Raw genomic sequence first — 21,908 nt, 5'->3', positions numbered from 1 at the left:
CACAGCATCATTTTACAAGATTCTGGCTCACTTTGTTTATGAACTTTTTGCAGACCCTTTTTATTTCACTGCTATATGGCTTCACCATTTCCAAGGTATTTGTTATGAAATCAAAAGTACTGCTGTAATTAAAATTGGACAGCTGACAGGATTAAGATTTATGCAGTAATGGGATGGTAATAGGTCTAGGCAAGCAGGGGGCATTTTTGTTCCCCTCATAGGATCATTTGGTGTGGGAAGGGGCTGCAGCCCAACAGATCCCTCAATGTGCCCAGCCTGTGCTTTTCTCCTCTCCCGAGGAACAGCTACATCCCTGTGCTGGCATTCCTAATGTTTGCACTGGAAGTTTCCTATTCTGTCCTAGAACTGATACTGATAGGTGAGGATAAACTTCAGTTCTTGTCAAATGATGTGTTAGGAACTGTTCCACTGCAATTCATCCGCGTTTGGCACTTCTTTGTCAAACCAGAGGAAACAGTGCTTATAAATGACCATTTAGAACATTTGGTCTTTTCATTAAATAGTATTTAAACACATCTCTTTCTCTTTTTTGGAATTTAAAAACATCCTGTCTGGTACTTTGATACTTCTGTATTGAGGACTTTCTTTAATGGCCTTTCTCTCAAACCCAGGAAGAGAAATAAGAGGTGTAATTGGGATTTTTTCCTAGGCTATTGGTGGTTTTCTGGCATATAATAAATATGAGCATGTTAAATGAATCCTACATCAAGTACGTCTAAGTTTCTACGAGGTGATCTAGTCTTATATTTCAGTAAGTATTGCAGTAGAAGTTATAATACAGTAGGTGATGTTCAACAGAAACAACCTCTGTTCATTCCCTTAGTCCCCCTGAGAATCAAACTAGGAACAAAATGACTTTTGGTGGAAGTTTCAACTTGAAATAAGTCGTGGGAAGTGGTGGAAGGTTGTTTGGAGAGTCCCGTAGCTTGAAACGAGACATGGACAGCCATGGACTCTTCAGGTGTTTGTTGTTGCATTAATTTGCTTTGTTATCAATTAGTAACATAACCTGGCCTTAGAGAGCTGCAAGCTCTGGTTTGTGGCAGAAATAAAGCTCACCTGAAGCTTCTGGAGGATGGTATCTGTGCAGGAGCACTCCCACTCTGCTGGGGGAGTTTGAAACTCAAGTTCACATAAGTTAAAGCAAAGGCAGAACGTCATCGAGTTCTTGGCCTTGATACACGGATTCAGTTTGCTTTCTGCTGCAGTGTAAAAAGAATTTCATTTAAAACAATATCATATTAAAATATTAAGTACATTTAGACCCATACAAAATGTTTAGTGCTAGTGAAGAGCAGGTCACAATGTGAGCTTTGCAAGTGTCCTTGTGTGGACTTGACTTCATGTAATGTTTGAAAGAAAATGAATATGAAGGGAATGTCGGGTTGAAATCTTAAAATGCTTAGGACAGTTAAAAAGGACGGCTGAGAACTTGGTCCTTTTGCTGTCACAGGTAGGAGAGTGTTGGCCCATACAAAAAATAGTAAATAATTTAAAATGTTTAATCTTCTGGATTAATTTGATAGTAAACTAGAGAAAAAACTTTGATGTTAGGGTTTTTTTTCCCCTTCTGAGTTGTTTGTGTTATTGGAAGCTGTAAAAGTTTGACTTCTTGGGTTGCAAGCTTGCTGACCTGGAAATTTGAGTTCTTGTTACTACATATATTTTCTGCTTGTTGGTGTGAAACCACCTGTTCTAGAACCTTAATCTGATTTTGATCAGTTTCTTTGGCTTAGAACAATAAGATCAGCATTTGTGAAATACTTGCAAGTAGAGAAAAGAATATTCTTAAAATGTATTCCTGCGATGTTGCTTTGAGATGAGTCAGATGACTTTGAGTTGACAGTGCATAATTATGTGTAGATTGTGAGATCTGAAATGATAATCAGACACAGGAATAAACACTTGACACCATGTGTAATGCATTTCACTGGCACACTTTCATTTTGAATGATAAATAACTTGATTTTGTTCAGTGCTTCTCAATGACTAGTGGTAGTCTTGGTGAAGGAGGATGGAGCTGAGGAGTGCTAAGCCCTGTATAAATCTTTTTTTTTTTTTTTGTTATATTTCATCCTGTTGTTCTAACAGATAAACATGCTTAACTGAAGTAATGAATTTGATGAGGGCTAAGTAGCACATTGCTATCAACCTTGAATTAAACAAAATTGTGAAATGTCATGCGGGTGTAAGGAAATCCAGTTTAAAACCTTCCCATGTATTTTCTCAAATGCACAAGTAGCATCTCTCCTATTCTTTCAAGTTTCATTTGCTGTTTTGTTCATTTATCTCAAAAATGTCATTGAGTATTTGGTAAAAGCTGTAGGAAATAACTTCAGCAGATACAAATATTGGTTATCACGTGGTGTGTGTAATGCACAGTGCTCAGGCTCTGCGAGCTTGCAGCCTTTGATCTGTTCTAGGTGTCAGAAAGAGAAGTTAAAATTCCCCTCTCTTCCATCACTCCTTTATCTTGTGAGACATGGTCATATGGTGGCCATGTGAAAACTCTGCCATATGAAACCCCACAATGTCAGTTTGATCTCAGGAAGGCCTTTCAATTCCAAAAATTCTTGAATTCTGATAGTGAAATTTCTCAGTGTGAAAGAAAACTGGAAACCAGATACTCAGTGCTAAGTAGCAGTAGGTTTGTAAAAGTTCCAGGTGTCTTTGGAGATCAAAACTTCAGCAAAAATAGATCTGCTATCAAAGTGAACCTGGAAGGTAGATTGGGAACAAAGGGGGCACAAAGCCAGGCTCCTATATGAATTTACAGGACAAGTCAGCTTCCCCTTTATGGCAGTGGGCTTGTATGTAATTAGTTCGGGTCAACTCATTATGCAAATAGCATTCATTAGGACTGTGAGAACAGGTGACTGGTTTTATTGTCAGCAAGACAACAGAAAAAGGATTGAAGAACAAGACTGTGTCTTACAAGCAGAACTGCTTTTAGATTTTGCAGGGCTGTCACACGTTTTATGGAGAGGAGGCTCATGCTTTTTATAGTTACTGGGCTGGAATAGCTTGGAAATGGTTGTTTTCTAAAAACTGGCAAGTTGTCATCAGAGTAAAACTCATATAGTGAGTGAGTAAAAGGGACTAATGTATAAACACTAATCTGTTCTCTAAAATGTTCCTGGAAGAATCTTCAGGACTAATATTCTATTTCAAATCACCGTGTAGTCATCTGGTTACCCATATGTTCATATTTTCTACAACAGTGCTCAGGTTTTCCAAGTGAAGTTTCAAGAAAATTCTTTAAAAAAAGAAATTATGTATACTACAGAAATAATAGCTAATCTGGGAATAATATTGATTGGTCAAGTTACTGAATTTCCTGTACCTACATTTTTTGAAGGAGAATGAAAATCCAGATTCCTGCCAGTAGCTGTTCTTAAAGCAGTGTAAGCTGAATATATTCCTCTGTCAGTAGGCATCCAGAGGAAAATGTAAAAATTGTATTTGTGTACTCATCCACATTGAAATTTCGTGGTGACTGTCCCTTGACTCCCCACCTCATGGATGTGGGCAGCTGCTCTACAAATGACACAGTTTGGCTCCTGCATGAATAAAGTGCCACAAGGCATCCAATGGCAAGTTCATATCATGAGGTTTAGTGCAATGGGAGCTTCATGTGTTTATGCATAATAGAATAAACTTCTTAAATTGGAAGATAATCTAATCTATTTTTTTTATTCTAATTGGAACTGTTTAGGCGTCTGAACAAGAATAAATTGCAAGTTCTTCCCGAGCTGCTTTTTCAGAACACACAGAAGTTAACTAGGCTGTAAGTATAATCTGATTTCTTTTTCTGTGGTGCGTTTCTATTTGATGTTCCTTATTGTGCAGATTCACATGTTTGTGTTTTGACTGTGGTGAGAATTTTTGTGATATTAAACTGCTAGTTAGTCAGGGTTTTTTAGGGAACATGTTATGCTTGCTTGTGTGTAGTTGTAATTTGGTAGAACATAAATATCAGAGGGAAGAGAAACCACAAATTTTTTTCTGTTCCTCATATATTCACCAGGATGACGTCAAGGTGACTTATTTTGAACTCCTTATGTAGAGCTACAGCAACCATGGAAAGTGTCAGGTTCACATATTTGGTTCAGTCTGGATGTCCACAAAAAGAGATTGCATATACTTATTTTTTAAAAAAGGAGGTAGTTATAACTTCTTTAGTTTGGAAAATTGTTTTTAACTGAGCCGGATAGACCAGCAAAGTTATGGCTGCTGCCTCGTCATGCAGGAAGAGGAGAAATTATGGAGAGGTAAATAAACAATTTTGTTCCTTGAAATATAAAAACTGTGTTATAAAATGTTCAGATGGCATCAAGGCCCATTTCAACAGCAAGAGAAGGATATTATGAACTTGGCATTATTTCTTTTTGGTGGGAGAAGGGAGTGGGTGGAGGCAGAACAATAACTGGGTGATTTACAAAATATCTATATTATTTTTAAAAGTGTGTACAAATAAAATGGATGAGCAGGTGCCTGCATAGTTACTATCAAGAAAAGACTCATCTGCCTTTTTAAAGGAGTAGTCAAAAGCTGTTTGAAATAATTTTCTGGATCTTGCCAAACTCATGATCCAGACTGGCTTTTTGAAATTTGGTAAAACTGTTCTTTTAATGCTTGAGTTTTTTTATGGAAGATCAGATATCAAGGCTCATGATTTGGTTAGTGAAATTATAAAGTTACTACAGGGTGGCTGAAAAAGTTCTCCATTAATGTGGAGTTTCTATAATTGTTTTAATACATCTGTGTGCAACCAAACAAACCATTTAGGCAGTGCAGTAAATTTTTCTTCCTGTGGAAATACAAACCACGTGGTAATAGTACAGGTTTCTTTTGGAATCAGATGACTTTAAAGTAGTAGGGTCTTGGTTTATGCTTAAAAGAGGCAAGCTGAACAGTGTTGTGCAACAAGTGATACTGATAGTTTGGAGAAATTCTGTAGTGAACGTTTGGTGTTGTCCAAACTTGTTCATGAAAAACTGTACAAGTAAGTCAATGCCATTATTATGCAGATTTTAAAAAATATTAAAAAATAATAAGCTATAGCTGTCTTTTAGTCTTAATATCTGCTTGGAAAAATCTTTGTTGGATGTGTTTTGCAAGCTTTGTCATGACTTTTGAAGACTTTATCATGACTGGGATATATTTGCTCAATGGATTTGCTTGAGCTGTGTAGTTTGGTTGCATTTCCTAATGTTCTTTGCATTAGGTTTTGAAATTTTGCATCTTGAAACACCTCTTGAATATAAAGTATGAGCTGGCACATAGTTGCAGATACCTTTATCTGGTTTCTGGAAGGTTCCAGTTGTATGTATTTCTTAGAAGAGTTGCTTCACATGGGTTAGTTGTCTAAGGATATGATGATGCTTTCAAGAGAAAAGCTTTTATAGAGTTTACCTGTATCTCTACAAATTCCAGTTTAACATGTTGAAAATTGCTCTGTGAGTGGTCTCATTGCACCTGGGTATGATGAGAGGAACTCTCTGGTAATTTGTGGTTTCAGTGGAATGTTGTGTGTGTTGATAACTTGTGTGGATCCATCCTCAGGAACCTCACACAAAGAAATGAAGTGAAAGTAGCGGAGCCTTTTCAGTACCACAGAGTGTATTTTTCAGTAGGTCATGTAATCATGATACATTATAGCCCTTAACAGCAAGGGCAATAATTTTGCTTTTAGAATATGAAGATTGTAATAAAGTTACATACAATGGAATGATTAATCTGAATGCTGTGTTCTGTAATGCCTCCCAACGGATGCTGTCGGAACATTTGTCTTTATTCACTGACATTCATTCAGTCTTGCTTACTGTTTAACAGTGCATTAGATAGATCACTTTAACACTGTTTGTCAGAAGAAACTTGCTTTTTCTTTTGAAGATACAAGTGTTATATAAATAGAGTGTTTATTATAAGCAAATAAATCTTAGCTCAAGTGAACTGTTACAGTTCCAAGTGTAGTTTGGTTGCGTGTTTTTCTGTCATGGGATAAGAATGAAAAATTTGGTTCCTGCTAGAATTTGTAAAAACGCACACACACACGTATATGGTTGCTCTCTATTGTTTCCTGTTACTGTCTTGGTCCCACTGCTGGTAGATTCAGAGCTGTTCTTTCTTGCTTCTGTTCTGACTTGTCTGAAATCCAGCAGTGCCCCTCTGCTCACAACTGGCTCAGACGCTCGAGTGGCGGGGCAGTGGTGCCTACATTCCTCTCTGCAGCTGCTCTGACCCAGCCTCTCCAGAAGAAAGCAGAGCTGAGAAAGTGATGAAAGGGCATAAAAGCAGTGAAACAAAAATTGGTAAGACAGGCTGATGCAGGGGTGAGGTAGATTCTGTGGAATTTACGAGGAGTGAATTTAAATGAACATTAAAAAGTGTAGATAATGCTGGTCTTAATTTAAATTTTCCATGGTATAGCTATATTACTTTTTGCTGCCATATTTTCCAACTCTCGACTCAGAGTTACTCAGATGTTACTCCGTTATTTTCTTCTTAATAGTTATAATCCTCATAAAGCAGAAAGTCCAGAATTGAGTATTTTAATTGTGTAAACTTGCTACAGCTCAAACAATGCAAAATTTTCAACAACTAAATATTTCTGTGCAGTATGTCCAAACTGTAAGATTTGGGTTTATTCCTTGGAATGACGAGCTCATAGACTTGTCTGTGAAGGAAATAGAGCTGAATTCTGTGCTCTTCACTCTCCAGCAGGCATGCAGTGAATGTAACAGTTCATGGCTTTGTGAAGGAAGGTATGAGCTTGACTTTTTTTTCTTTTTGAAGGTAAAGCTAAATAGAAAGATGACATTCTAAGTTTGGTAGCTTGATGAGAGTTTGAAATTTTTATTATCATGAAGAGAATTTATTATCATGAATAGAATTTGGTGGAGATGGAGTGACTGACCTTCTTAAACATGCGGGAATTTTGTGTGCTGGGGTTTTTGGGGAAGACCTGTTAATGTTTCAGGAGTAGCTAAAGGCTGAAAAAGAAACTCAGGGCTTTTCTCAGTGTTCTGTCAGCCTGGCTGAAACCTGGGACTTTACTGGAGGAACCAAATTGTTTCTGCAGGTCGGTATCAGCAGAATCTCTTCAGCCTTGCTGCTGCTGGGCATCAGAACGTAGGACATGGTTTGTTGTTGATGATGTGCTTGAAAAGCTGCAGGACAAACCTGGGGGTTCTCGAGCTGTTCCATGTGCACATGGTTTGGGACAGCAGTGCTGTTGTCCCTGATGGATTCCATGTGTGTCACCAGGTCATGCACGGTGCATTTCCACTGAAATCCACTTTCTGATAACTAGTGAAATTAAATTTAGAACACTTCTCAGATTATAACTGCATCCTCAACCTTTACTTCAACTCCAGGTACCTTTGCCTTTTTTCTCCAAGCCTTTCCTAGATTCTGAGCTTCAGGATATCCTTGCATCTTTTACAGGGCTGGTTAGGCTTCGTTGTCACATCTGGTTGATATTACAAGCAGGAATATATATAGTGAAATAAACCTTAAATGGAATGTGAGGCGTCCCACAAAATGAGTTTCTCATAAGGCTTTGAGCCTTTTCTTCTAGAAAGAGTGGCTTTGAGACTCATGGATTTTGTTTGCTTTGGTTTAGATAAGGGTTTTAAGTTTAAGTTGGATGGTGAATGAACCCTTGATTGTACTTTTTAGTGGAAATGTTTCTCATTGCTCTGTTGCCTTCACTGCCTAGGTTTTAAACCTTCTGAATTGTTTTATCTGGGATAATTATCTAATAATTCAAAATGCAGGCACTTTTAATGACGAAACTGAATCAAGGAAAAGACATTTTTAATGAATTGAGACATAAAAGCATGAAAGATTTTTTTTTTTTTTTTTTTTTTTTTGTAGTTTCAGATATTTACTATTATCTATCCATAAAGGAACAGGTATTTTTAATACAGGTGCTGAAATTCACAGAAAAAGTATAATAAAATGAAACATGTAATTTAACAGCTATAAAACTAGGTTTTGATTCTAAGGCAATTATTTTCTAATATCCAAAACAACTCGTGAAATTTACTCACAAAGTTTGTAAGCAAAGATTTGTGCCTGCAGGAATCCTGTTTCCTCTGTGTGCAAAGCTGGTGTATAAAATGATTGTAGTGCATCTGCTTTTCACTAAAAAACAAATATGCTAGTGGTCCATGAGATACTTATTTATCTTTGAAAACACAACAAAAGGGGAAAAAAACCCATTTGCCCTCAAACACCCTGTCATGTAAGAATATATTTGTTTCATTGTTGAAGCCTCTATACCTCAGGCTAGCTGCTAAGTAGTCATGGTCAAGCTCCTTTGTGTGTGTGAAAAAAACCTCTTAGAAGTGCTCTAAACTCAAGTCTTGCAGTGAGAATTAATACCTCTACCAAATTTATAGCCATGGGCCATTTGTTGGGTCTATTTACTTTTAATGAACTGTCTTAGTTGTCACTTGACTGAGCAAACCAGGCTCTGGAATCTTAGATACTGAAATCCGATACCCAAATATCAGGAGAGTGGAAGCATCCATTAGACTCTGAAATGAATTTGTTTACTTTTTAGAGTAGTATCAGAATCTAGATTTTATTCCAAAACTGAGTGTCGTAGTGTGGGAGCAGAGCACTGTGATCCTGAACAGAGACAATTTGGATCTGTGGCTGTGTGCACAGTGTCTTTGTGTTTAAATTTTCTAGTCATGGTGTCCCAATGTTTTATCATATTCATTTATAGTTATTTCTAAAGCAGGCTACAGTAGCACAATCAGCAGAATGGAGATATTGTAGGCAAGTTGTTTTATTAAAACGGCATTTCCTCTCAGTGCTGAGAACAGCCATTCTGTAACAAGTTGCTTGTTGTTAACATTGTGCAAGTATTTGTAGAACTGTGAGGTTTGTCAGAGCTGGATCAGTGGGATGCTTATTTCTTGTCTAGTGGAATATTTTGAAAGTTGATTGATAGATGGGTAAAATAGTGAGTAAGTACTTGCAGCAAACAACGCAAATTCCGGGAGTAGCCTTAAAAAGAGGCAATATTCAGTTTTAGCAGAATCACAGAGATCCTGAGGTTGTGTGCTGGGCTGACCCTGGCTGGACACTGGTGCCCAAAGCTGCTCTGTCACTGCTCTTCTCAGCTGGGCAGGGAGAGAAAATATAATGAAAGGCTTGTGGGGTGAGATAAGAGCAGGGAGAGATCCCTCACCAGTGACTGTCATGGGCAAAACAGACATGACTCTGGGATATTAACTTTATTGACAATTAAATCACAGTAGGGCAATGTTGTATTTTTAGAAATTGCTATTTGCCATCTCTTTTCTTAACTTGTGCACTTCCTTATGATACCAGTGTGTATGCAGTCTGTGTATTTGATTTTGTGTAAGTAGTTTCCTTGGATAATTCTTGATACGAGTAGCTGGAACTATTTAATTAGTGCTTTACTTAAGAAGCTGCCCTGGTTAAACACAAACATGAAGGTGTTCTCACCTTCCCTGTGTGACAGGCAGGTGTTGGCCCAGGTGAGTTAGTGGCTCCTGCCTGGAACTGGACAAGTGCAGTGTGTGTTAGATTTTCCCAGGGTCTGCTTTCCTCTGAGTGCCTGTGCAGCTCAGATGTTTATGGTAGCCAGGGGCTTGCACACGGCTGTGATTTGCCCAGGATTTGCTGCTGAAAGCCCTCTGAGAAGTGTCACTTGTAAACCCTCCTTCCCAGCCCCATCCTCAGCCAGTTCAAAGCATCAAACCATGACTCCTGGTCAAATTCAGAGTCTTTCATCTTGTGGATGTCATTAGAAGCTGTGCTTGGAAAAGCAACCAGATCGTAAATTTTCTTAGTGTCCTCTTTATTCCTCTGCTTGTTCTCTTTCTAGAAAGAAAGCTCTCCCAAACTGCTGCCTTAGAGCTCCATTATCATTTCCCATTAAAGCAGGATCCTGACAATTCAATTGTTGCAGGGGTTTGAGTTACGGTGTTGCCATGACGAAAGAGCATGGGCTTGTAACAGGGTGTTTTTGTGGTCTTATCCACATCCAATAATTGTAGTTTTACTGTGTATAGATCACAGCAGGTCTTTTCAGAAGACAGTAAATAATTACAGTAAGTGTTCGCTGGTCTCTGGGGTGCACTTCTGGCTTGGGAAAGATGTGCATTAGGTCAGAGGCTTGTGCTGCAGATAGCTGGATGACATTTACACCGTTTATCAAGCTGAAGTCATTCTAGATCTTCTTTTGGGCTCTGCTGTTAAATAATGAATGTAGCCTCTTTTTTTTTTTAATACAAGTACACACCAATTTTATTTGAAGAGTCTAAGGATCTTTTTCTGTCTAAATTAGTGCAGAAGAATAATTAAAAATATAATAAAAGATTTTTTAAATTATTATTATTTGAGGACAAGTAATAAATAAACAAAAAGCAAAGGAAACCATGTTGAAAAGCCAGAAAGCTTCCTCCTCAGTGCTGCTTTTTCCTCTGTGTGAAATTGGTTATTTGAAATGATAGTGTGCAGATGTCTTGTTTCCCCTCTTAGGGGAAATAGGCACGACTAGGGAAGAAAGGGTGTTTTTTGTGAAAATTACTGCTGGGTTTTAGTGGCGTCTTCTTTCTAAGGAGGTTTCTATTGCCAACTTCTGTGATCAGGTCATCTTATTACAAAGCTATTTAAGGGAGTTTGTGGCAAAGGATTCTACATTTCCAGAAGAAATGCCACACATGCAGATTAGCAAAAATCTGCTTTGGAAATAAGTTGTTTTACTCTGTTAGCTGAGTAACTACTGCCTTGCATTTCCAATGTTTTTTCCTCTGCTCTTTGAAGAGTGACATCTTTTCATTGATATTCAGCTCAAGAAACCAGGAGGCTCCAAATTAGTGGGATTAATTTGCCAATTAATTATTTGATAATTATTTGGTAGCTTTAGCCATGCTGCTGGGTGTCCATTTTCCTGAATGTTGGGGTTTTTAAAGTACTCTCGGATATATTCTAGTTTCAAATCACATGGCTTGGAGATAGCACATAAAAAATACTGTAACCAGCTGCTCAAAGCAGTCCTGAACTGGAAAATGCTAACACCAATAGTAGCCTTGTGAACTTACTAAGCCCAGTCCATGATTTTGCATCAACAGAGCTCTTGTAAATAGTTTCTGATGCCTCTTAAAATTTACCTTATTCTTAGTATCAAACAAGGAATACTGATAAATTCAGTATGTACTCACAATTAGGCATTAATTCCCATCAGAGTTCATTCTTTTCTCCTTAGCCAGCACATCCTGGAGGTGCTTAGCAAAATTAGGCTGTTCTGAACTTCTGCAGACTCTTCTGCTGCCTTGAGTGAGTCCCAGCAAGGCCAGCTGGATGGGGGCTCCATGGTCAGTCACCACCTAGAGAGCTGCACACGTGGGTTCTGAGGGTGGCCGTGTGTGCTCTGCCAGCTCTGAAATGTGTCCTTATTAACTACCTTCAACTTCTGTCTTCAGAGTGACAAATCTAAATGGGGAGAAAAACACAGTGACTCAGCTTCTGGTTATGAGGGCTTCCACATGACTGGGAGCTGTTACAGAGGTCTCAAAGCACAGCAGTTGTGGGTGGGCATTGTTGGCTTGCTGTTTTCTTACATTCGTGTTCAGAATTTGGGCTCTCTTGCTCCTGTGAGCAGCAGTCCAAGCGCCGTAGCTCCCTGCAGTGCTGGGTTCTGGCTCCTGGTGCTCGATTTGTGGTGGTGGCAGGGCTGGGGAGCTGCTGCTGCTGGTGGCCTCAGCAGGGTGGATTTGTCTGTGGCACTCAGGGGCTGCTTTCAAGCTTGACAGAGGATTGAGTGGCTGTGGAGGTTGCAGCTGGAGATTAATTAGGTTATATCACAGGTATATTATTACTGAGGGATTCTGACCTGATGGTTTATAGGCGGTTTCTTTTCCGGAAACTGGATAACCCTGGTAGTCTGTGCAGCTCTAAGTTTGTCAGGGTCAGATTTACTGCATTTGCTTTGTTAATGTGGCTTTTTGGCCTTGCCATTAGAGCTAGTCAGCAAATGTCAGCACATCATGGTTACTTGCACACAGTGTATTGCTGTATGGATATTGCTTTTCTTGTTTGAAAACTTCCTTTCAATCAGTTAGTCCATATGTGAGTGGTTTTTTGCCTTTCCCCTTTGGCTGTGCTCTGAAAGGAGCTGAAAAGTGTTTTCCTGAGTGTTCAGTGCTTCTGAGCTGCTGGAGTCTTGTCCCTGGTTAGAATGAGCAGTGGGAAATTCACTCGTAAATTGCCATTACTGCAACTAGGAGACAATGCAGAGTGAATATAACTCTCTTTTCTTTTTGGTGAACAGGCGATTAGAATACATTTGGCATTATTTCACACTGAGGCAGTTTCCTCACACAGAGTGAATGTAGGAACAGATTGAACTGATGACCCGAAGTGCAGACATCTCATCTACACAACAGGAAAAATATCATAATGATAATGTAAATATTTCTGCTGCTTTCCATAATAGACTGTCATCCTGAGGCCAAAGATGAGTTTACATTGATCATCTTGTAAAAGTCCTTTCAAATACTTTGGAAATATGTTGCAGATAATGAGAATTTTTTAGTGTGTGTGGATAGTAGAAGTAGGGGACACGATCATTGGTGTAGAGACACTAATGAGGGTTAAATTACAAGTGCTGCAGATGAAGCCTTGATTTTCATCAGTGTCTTCAAAAAGAAAAGGCCATTTCCCATTACGGGTTTTCTGGCTTCAGCTCTCCTGGTTGTTTCATGGCAGCAGAACCCTGCTTTACCTACGGAGATTTATTGTACAGTCAGAGTGCCCCATGAGTTAAGGGTGGGTAACATGATGCAAGGCCAAATACTTCCTTGTTTTAATTATCATTTGGTTTTCTTCTTGAAATCTGCAATGTGTAAAATGGGAAGCTTAAGTCAGGCTTTCTGGAGCTTTTCCATGTGTTTCACAGGGGTAATAGACCATGCCTGTTTAAAGTATTTCAGACACTTAAAGGTCTCCAAAATGAAAGCTGCTATTACTTTTAAATGCACTATGTTTGCTTTTGAAATACAGTCATAAATGATCCAGGATTTCATTTTGATTCCAGCCCCTGCAGTTGAGAGAGCCATGGGATTGTAGCCCGAGGCGTGTGTGTGCCTGTCAGAAGGGTCAGCGCCGAGCTGAACCGGGGGGATTTGCTCTGGAGCCTGACACAGCTCCGTGTCCCAAGTGCAGGCTGCACTGTAAAACTTACAAGGGTACAAAATATTCATGAAACAAAATTAAAATAACCCGTGCAAGTCATTAAATATTATGGTGCTATGAGAATAGATTGGCAAGGGCGGTTTATTATCGTCTTGCACTCATGACTAAGGCAAAGATGTTGTACGAGGTGTGCCTTTGAACTGCTTTTATTTCTTCACTCATTGTAACACACTGAAAACAAAAGGTTATGGCACCTTGTGATATACAAAGTCCATGAGCTGATTCTTAATGTTTCCTTTATATAATACTTTGGAATTTAGTGAGATTATTCAAATGTACAGTAATTGCCACCGTTGAATATTGAGATTTTCTACAATGGAAATGCAAATACTATTGAGAAAATTGACTGAAGCATATTTGAAATTAAGTACCTGCCTTTTGCTCTGCTCTGTTAAACTCCCTGATGGGCTGTTGCTAAAGACATCTATGAAATGTTTTCTTCAGGAAACAGCTGATATGAATTTACTCCATTCCTATTGATCTGTGAAGGAATGTTAAGTTTAATGTTTTGAATGGTTTCCGTGCATGGTACAACATCAGTGCTCGGTGAACTGTGAAAAATGCTGACAAGAAAGGCATCTGATATGAAATCAAATATTATGCTTATATAGTTAGTTTCCTTTGTTGAGAGAAACAGTCTTGTATCCTACCACACAGTCCCAGGAACAGAACTCCCTGTAAGTTCTGATAATCATCCCGGGTCAGCCCTGCCTCGCTGTCCTTTCTGGGAGTGAAGGGGGCTCACAGGAACATTCAGTCTCTGAGCCCCAAACTGATTTCTTTACAACAAGCATATGTGCAAAGTGACTTTGTTTTCAAAAGCACTGGATGGAATTTTTGCTTTTTTCACCTTGAGTTTGTACCATCCTGCGCTACTTTTCCCCAATAATTGCTCGATTTACCCCATACCTTAGCATCCCTTACTGGGAGCAGATCTGATGGTATATTTAGCTAGGTTTTTCACTAGGACTTTTTCTGCAGAAGTGCAGCCTTTGCAGTGGCTTGGTGTTATTTGACCCGGGAACTTGCTGGTCTGTAGGAGGTATTTCACTTAAACAACTTCCCTTCCTTCGCTCCAGAGGCCTCGCGTTCCTCCTGCTGTATGAAGTGCTTGTGTGGCTGCCAAGGGCTGCACTGGAAACACCATCCCGGGATGGTGCATTGCCATTGGGCTGGCTGCAATAAACCCCCTAAATCTGTGTCCTTTGCTGGCTTTGTTGGGAGGACACATCCCCGTGTAAACGAGGGTGCTGCCCCAGAGGGCACCGGCTCAGCTCGAGGAATCTCAGTGAGGCTGTTCTGGTGTTTGCCATGAGACTGGGAAATGCACAACTGTGGTCCAGTGTGTTCCTTCCCACCAGTCCTTCCTCTGACAGGAGCACAGTTAGACTGACACTGCTCAGGTGGGCCATTCAGTTTTGACTTTCAAGGCAACATTAGTCAAGTATTTTGATAAAGTGTAATTTACATGCATCAGTAATTACGGGCTCCAGAGGGACCATGGTATTTTTTTCCTGACACGACAGGAAACAAATTTCCCATAAGCCTGGGGAATGCAACATGCCACTTGCCCCAGTTGGTGGTGAACTTCAAAGGAAAACAATGATTCTTTTTACTGGCCTTGGGTTTTGCACTATTTTATCTTCAAAACTGGTATTTCAATTGCTTGAAGGGAATTACTTTTCTTTGCTGCCTGTTACTCTTTTTCTCCCAAATGGCACTGCTGGTTTTAAAAATGAGGACCACCTCACTCTCTTGCAGCTGGAGCTTATTCCAACTCCTCTTTAATGAGGTAGACCCATTTCACTGTGTTTAAATAAGCACACGAACAAAGGACCAGTTGCTGGGTTGGCCTGTGGATAGCTGTGGCTTACAATAGGCCATGTGTCAAACTTGGCAAAAATATAAGCTAGATTGTTTTTCACTTTGTAGTTAAGGTTTGTAAATAAACACAATTTTATGGAAAGTGTAAATGATATACCTTTAAAAGTTGAGACTTATTTATTACCAGTCTGGTTTTTTCGTATCTCTTTATTCACTTTGGAGAGTTCTTCCTTTCTAAAGAATGAAATGAAGAGGGGAAAAGGATCTCCCTCTTCCTTTAGGGCACATTGAGCATACCATAAAATATGGAAAAGCGAGCACTTATCACTTTGGCTTGACCCTGTAGCCTTGCCCTGAAAATGAGGAAGGAGTTCAGTTAGTAGAGACTTTCTAAGGCATTTGGTGTGTGTGCCCCAGTGTTTGAATGTCAGGCTGGCAGGAAGAATGACAGAGTGAGCTGCATTTTGGGCTTTCAGCCTGGCCTCTCCCTTATGTACGGTGACCTGAAAGATTAACACAATTAAAATCAGAGGGGAAGCACTTTTTAGGTATGAAATTTTCCAATATTTGTAAAGAAACAAGCTCTAGGGGTTCCCAGGGAGTATCCAGGAGCTAGAGGGCTGCTGGGGATGCTGCTGTGTTGAATGGCCTGTGAAAATGCTTCTGTGTAGCTTTACACTGCACTTTTTAAATTATGCAACACTTAGATACTTCACTGAGGTTTTTTCCTAGGTAACTTTTCACAACTGACTTCATCTGCACAGGTTGGGGGGATTAGTTGTAGAAAAAGTCAGTGGCTTGTCTTGGATCAGCAGTCACTGGGTTGTCAGGAGTTTTTTCCCCACTAATGTGCCTTCTTTATAAGGTTTTCATATTTAGTATTGTGGTAGCCAACCCATTTGTTTCTTTCTCCTGTAGAAGGAGATTTTTCTGGTTTTCTTGCCAGAAATATAAGAATATATACGATACAATATAAGAAAGAATGGAGCACATTAACCTCATCAGCATTTAACTGGCTGTGTTTTGAGTGGGAAGTTGAACGATATGACCTCAGAGGTCCCCTACAACCTGAAATATTCTGTGGTTAAATATGTTATTTACAGTACTTAATGCTAGGGCTTGGAAGCTTTTAGCTGTTTCAAGGTTTGGCAGATACTGTGGATGGGATACCAGACTGTGGAGTTTTTCTTTTTTTTCCCCTCCTATTCAGAATGAAAGATTAAATGTGGTAGATAGGATTTTTGTGGGTGCTGGAAGATCCTGTGCCTAAGAGGTGCAAGATTGTGCTCATCCTCAGGATGGTAGAGTAGGAGAGGTTGGTTTTTCAACTCCCACTCTGGAAAATCAACAGGAGCCAGAATTGATGAACTGCTGCTGAGGAAAGTAAATTTTAGCTGTCTCCTACCCTAAATTGTGCTGTTTGAATCCACTTGTAATGTTGACTTCGCTGTCCTTTTCAGAGGTAGGATATGCCTTGGTGTTCAGTGTTTTTACATTTTATCATCTTGCATCTTATTGTGGGAGGAACTTATTTGCTTTATCCCCTTTCTTGAATGTGTTTGATTCTGCTTTGCTTAAACCCAGCTTGTAAAACCAGAGTGGCTGATCTGGGAGGCTGTAGTGGGGTCATTATGTAACACAGGCAAAGAGGTGCTGCCCAGATCCTCTTTAAAAATAGTATAGAAAAGGAAAGAGAGAGTATAGTATAGATGGCTCCTGTTCTCGGGGTTTTCCTTCCCAAGATCCTGTTTCAAATGGACTTGGCTTGGATGGAGGATCGAGGTGTTCCTACAGCAGGAGGCATTTTCAGTTGTTTTATTTTTTCTTTGGAGGACCCATGTTTTCCTTCCTGCAGGAGGAAAAGTCACGAGGTCCCAGAGGGTGGTGTTTGGGATTGGTGCCTCTCCTGCGGGTCTGTGGTCAGGATGGGAGCTGCGAGTTGACTCCTGGCCCCTTTCATTGCTGACCTCAGCCTGGTGTGTCAGTAATGTCAGTGTGCAGGGCTTTCAGAACATACACTGCTCCATCTGCCAGCACTGGCATGCTCTCTGTTCACATCCAGTGGTAAAACTTGAAGGAAGGGCGCATTGGGCTCAACCTCCCATTATCTAAGATTGTAGCTTTTGAATTTAAATGCTATTAACTTAGTTTCAGGTTGCAGCTACAGAAAAAGGTTTGTTCTCTTTCTGATCTTAATCTGATGATCTTGATTTAATTTTCGAATTTATTTCCAAACAGTCTCTAAGGTAATGTTACTACAATGTCAGCAATCTATTTAAATTACAGAAAAATCCCAACTATTTAAAAAAAAAGTGGTTAAAAGGAAATGTTGTCTTAATGTCCTCTGGGTTATGCTGAATTTCAGGCATGTTTTAAGCTACTACAGCGTTATGCCCATGTCACAAATGGGGTTTGTATGTGAAGATTCAAATAGGTCCAACCAATCATTTCATGATTTTTGAAACTTGTGGTAAAGCTCCAGCTAAGGAAAACATAACACTGTTTCTTGCATGATGATAGTGCTGATACTTCCCTCTGATCCTGAAGGGAAGGACTTCTTAACAGCGTCTTCAGAAAGGCTCAACTTGAGTCACTCAATTAAGTTACTGAATTACAAACTTTTACTTAAATGTGTAAATCAAAAGATTTTTTTCAAGTAGTTTGTTTTTCCAAAAGAAGGTTTTTGTGAGTTTTTCTGGCAGCCATCTGTATACAAAATAATAAAAAAAATTTGCAAAATCTAACATTTGTGTTATGCAGATTAATTAGTTTAGAGTTCTCAGCTAGTTGGCCAAAGAAGTGATTCGTGCTGTGGAGACTGGCGTGTCAGGGACAGGTAATATGTGAAGTCATGTTTAACTTTGTGAATGGGACTAGTATTTCAATTTTAGGAAGGTTTATTTCTGAAATAAAAATGAGATTTAAAATGTTTTTCTGTTTAAATCTGTTTAAAAGAATCATTTTGTGAGTTGATTAAAACCATATAATATTATTCAATGGATCCTCATTTAATATTTCACAGACTGAAAATAAACATCACCTCATAGCCCTGTATCTTAAATAATTCCAGATACCATAATTATCTTTAATCACTTAATTATTAAATTATTCTTTGTTATTTTGAAGGGATTGCAAATATTTGAGTACACACTTTCCACAGTAACTTCTCATGAATCCATACATCCCTCTTGTTACCGTGTAGTGTTGATGCTTATTGAAGCTGGTACATTAAAGTACTGATTAACATTTCATAGGGTTATACATTTTATAATTCCTAAGAGAAAATGTAGAAATTACAGTTGATGTACAGTGCTCTTATTCCTTTGAATTACCCCAAGGCACCTGAGTATTTGAATGAAAGGATGGGTAATGTGTTTTTTGCTTATTTTCAACTATTGTCCCTTGCTAAAACATGTTTAGAGACGTTTCATGGGAATTATGGTTCCCTTTTGCAGAATTTTATGTAGGTGTGAAAAAATTGGTAGCATTTATTTCACCTGTGCCTGAATGCAAAAAATATTAGAGGGTAAAAGAATGATCCATATACTGAGAAGAAGAGCCAGAACTGGCATCTTCCAGCCTGGAAGAGGATTTTGTGGCTGTTGTTTTATTCTGCTGCGGCAGTTTGGGTTTCTCCAGGCTAAGTCATGGCCACAGGAGCTGGGTGAGGATTCCTGATCCAGAGGGTCCCTGCAGTGCCAGGGTGAGTTATCCCTGGGCTGGGACAGGCCTGCCCATCTCTCCTGCAGCTCCACGGTGCTGGGGCACGCTGGAAACTCGGAAGGTGCACATTGCTTCACTGCCTGAAATCCAAACTGGCAGCAAAGGCTATCATTAGAAACCCCTGGGAAGAAATGCAGTCCTTTTGAACTTCTGCTGACTGCTGAAACAAACCCCACCCAACCAAAAAACCTAAAGTCAGACAATTAAAAAAAAAAAAAAAAAAAAAAGTGCTGTTTTATGTTGTTGCCTTTGCCCAGCCAAGTCCACGTTCTAAATGTACCAAGTTACAGAGAGTCAGGAGAGCAGCTGAAGCTTAAATGCTGCACTTGTGCAGAGGTGGATTTAGACTGGTGGTTCTGTGTGTCTTTGCACTGAACTCAGGTGTGTGCAGAGTCCCTCTCCTTGAAATCTGACATTGTTCTCCTCAGCATTTCCAAATGTGTCAGGGAATAACTTGGGGAAACAGAAATCCTGCATGGAAAAACATTTCTTCAGTAACTATAAGTTGAGTACGTGGACTGATTTTTTAAAGTCATGTTGGAAAATACTAATTATTAGGTAATAAGGTAAAAAAATTACCTGATAAGGGCAAGGAATTTTAGAATGTGTGGGCAAGACTTGGTGTCCTGATTGGAATTTTCAGTTGTTGAATTAAGTGTATTATTTAAACAGCTTGGATTCTAAAGGACTGGATGGCATTTGGAATTAAGTAACTTTGTGTGGGTTAGTTTACTGTTAGACAGCACTGGTGTTAAGAGCTGCTGATTTATTTTATTGTAGGTAGCCAAACATCTTTGTGGGATGGTTGTTTCACATACACATACATTTTACTCACCCTCTTGGTACTTTTTTTCCATCGCTGCTCTCGCGTATGTTGTGCCGATGCCGAGTTGCTCTTGGAAACCATTTCTTAGTAGGGACATTGGGACTGTTCTTCAAGAAAATGCAGTGCTTAATAAAAACCAGCATGTAATGCAACAGCCCAAATCCATTACCAGTGTGCACACTATCACAGATTCCATAGAAGTGTTACAGTAATGCTACTCTTTGCTTTCAGCTTGTTGTGTCATTGGCATATTATATAAATAGCCAGCTATTGAGATACTTGGGAATTTTTGAATGAAAGCCCCTGTAGGATTAAAAATTGCTGGGCTTGGGTTTTAATGGGAATATTGGGAAAATCAGACACTACTTGAATTGTCTTGAGTTATTACAGAATAAGTAAATTGTAAAAAGACTGCATTGTGATGGTTCCTGTTCCTGAAATACTGATGTTTTTCCAGCAGCTGTAAATCAGTGCTTAAATAGTCTCTTGGTATAGAGACAGGACACAAAGGGTTTAGCTGTGCCTTGCCTTGAAAAGTCATGGAATTTCTTGGTTAAACACAATGAACTTGAAATGGTGAAATCTGAGTGAATGATCTAAGTAATTTTGGTTGCAATTTTCTTCAACACTTACATTGCCCAGCTTTTATGGCATAATAGAAGGACACAGATCAAAAATTGAGTAATGGTTCCTGATATTAATAGAAAAGAATAAAATAAATTGGAGCTGTTTTTATGCACCACTGAAGAGAATGCGTGATGGTGAGCCTGGAACAGCAGCCAGGCTGGAACAGAAACAGGCCTTGAGTTTATGAACTTGAGATAAATATTTAAAAATGCCATTTCAATATGTGCAGAGTGCATTTTTCACATTTATGTTTGGTTTCCTTTTAAAGTGTATGTCAGGTAAGAGCACCTGCTACTGCTGCTGGTGGGCAGGTCTGGAACCCCAGACATGGCCAGAGCCTGTCCAGGGAATGGCTCCAGGGACTGGCAGCGAGGAGACAGCAAATGGTTTCAGTATGGGCTGGCTAGTGAAGTTGAGAGGGCAAGTTTTGGAGAATTTCAGCTATGTCATGGGAAATGGCCACAGCCAGACTTGTGATTAGCAGGAGAGAGCAAATCCTCTGGGTCATTGCCAGGGTTCAGGAGGGCAAAACACTGCTGGGCTATCAAATTGTTGCCATACTTTGTTTAAAAAAGAAAGGGAGGGCAAATATAAGTGGGTGAAAAAAACCCAAAACTAACAAAGAAGCAGATTACTTTTTTGGGTGTCAAATGTGCCATCATTTTAATGTTGCTGACATGCACAACCTGAGCGATGCATGAGAACAGAGAATGGCTGGAACAAGTGCATTCAAATATTGAAGGTAGAGAGGAAATCTGGAAATGTAATAGCTACTGAGTTGTTTGGGTTTTTTTCTTTGGATTAAAAGAATCTTCTCATGAATTGCACTGATTTTTTTTTCTTATAAAATTTACATACAGTGAGGGTAGTTTTTTGTGTATTACTGATCCCAAAATGACATTAAGCTGATTTTTCTGTATCCTAAATGGAAAGATATTGTGTGGCATATTGAGGGAATATGAAAAAGTATTTACTTATTTTTTGTAACAAATAACAAAAGTAAATTCTGAAAGGACACTAATTAGAGCCAAAAGCAAAGTAGACAACTGAAACTACTCTCAGTACACTAAAATTCATTGAATTTTTTGATGTGAGGCAGGCTATTGTAAATACTTGCTGTATTGGTCAGACCTGCTGAGTGTGATTTGTGAGAGCACTCAAGTAGGAGTTTCCTGGTTCTGGGACATTGCAGTTTTCCAAGTCTAACTCTTTATTCATTCACCTCAGGTGAGTAAACAGAGGTGTTTTGGTTTGCCCTTCTGTGGTTGCTCCCAAACCACAGTGCCACGGCTCTTGGAGCAGCTCTTTCGCCAGAGAGCGGAGTGAGGTTGTGCCACCGGTCCCTGAGACAGGTGGTGGCTGACCACAGTCAAAACCATTCATTTTCCCCTCACCCCATTTCTCCAGCACTCCTGACTCACTGCAGGAACAGGCTGTAGGATTGATTGTACCAGCCTGGTTCAGCAGGAACCCACAGCCTGTGCAGCGAGGCTGGATCTCCCTGGATCCCTGCCCTGAACAGCAATGGAATGTGTGTTGCTTGCTGCAGAGCACCCCAGAGGGATGCCAGGGCTCCAGACTGACTGGATTCCTCCTGTCAGGAGCCTTTGTTTCCATGACAGTGATGCTGCCCTGACCCTCTCTT

At 39.6% G+C, this 21,908-nt stretch overlaps 1 protein-coding gene across 2 annotated transcripts in view; it reads left to right on the top strand.

Annotated features, from left to right (window-relative positions):
- Positions 1–21,908, top strand: part of SLIT3 (slit guidance ligand 3) — a 486,134-nt gene that overhangs the window by 39,810 nt on the left and 424,416 nt on the right. For both annotated transcript variants that reach the window (XM_048319827.1, XM_048319828.1), the window contains one exon: positions 3,737–3,808. In XM_048319827.1, the coding sequence (XP_048175784.1) occupies positions 3,737–3,808 (72 nt within the window). The remainder of the gene's footprint in view (positions 1–3,736; positions 3,809–21,908) is intronic.

Source organism: Corvus hawaiiensis, chromosome 15 (genome assembly GCF_020740725.1).
Source record: "Corvus hawaiiensis isolate bCorHaw1 chromosome 15, bCorHaw1.pri.cur, whole genome shotgun sequence".
NCBI lineage: Eukaryota > Metazoa > Chordata > Aves > Passeriformes > Corvidae > Corvus > Corvus hawaiiensis.
This window is presented reverse-complemented; position numbering and strand designations above follow the sequence as displayed.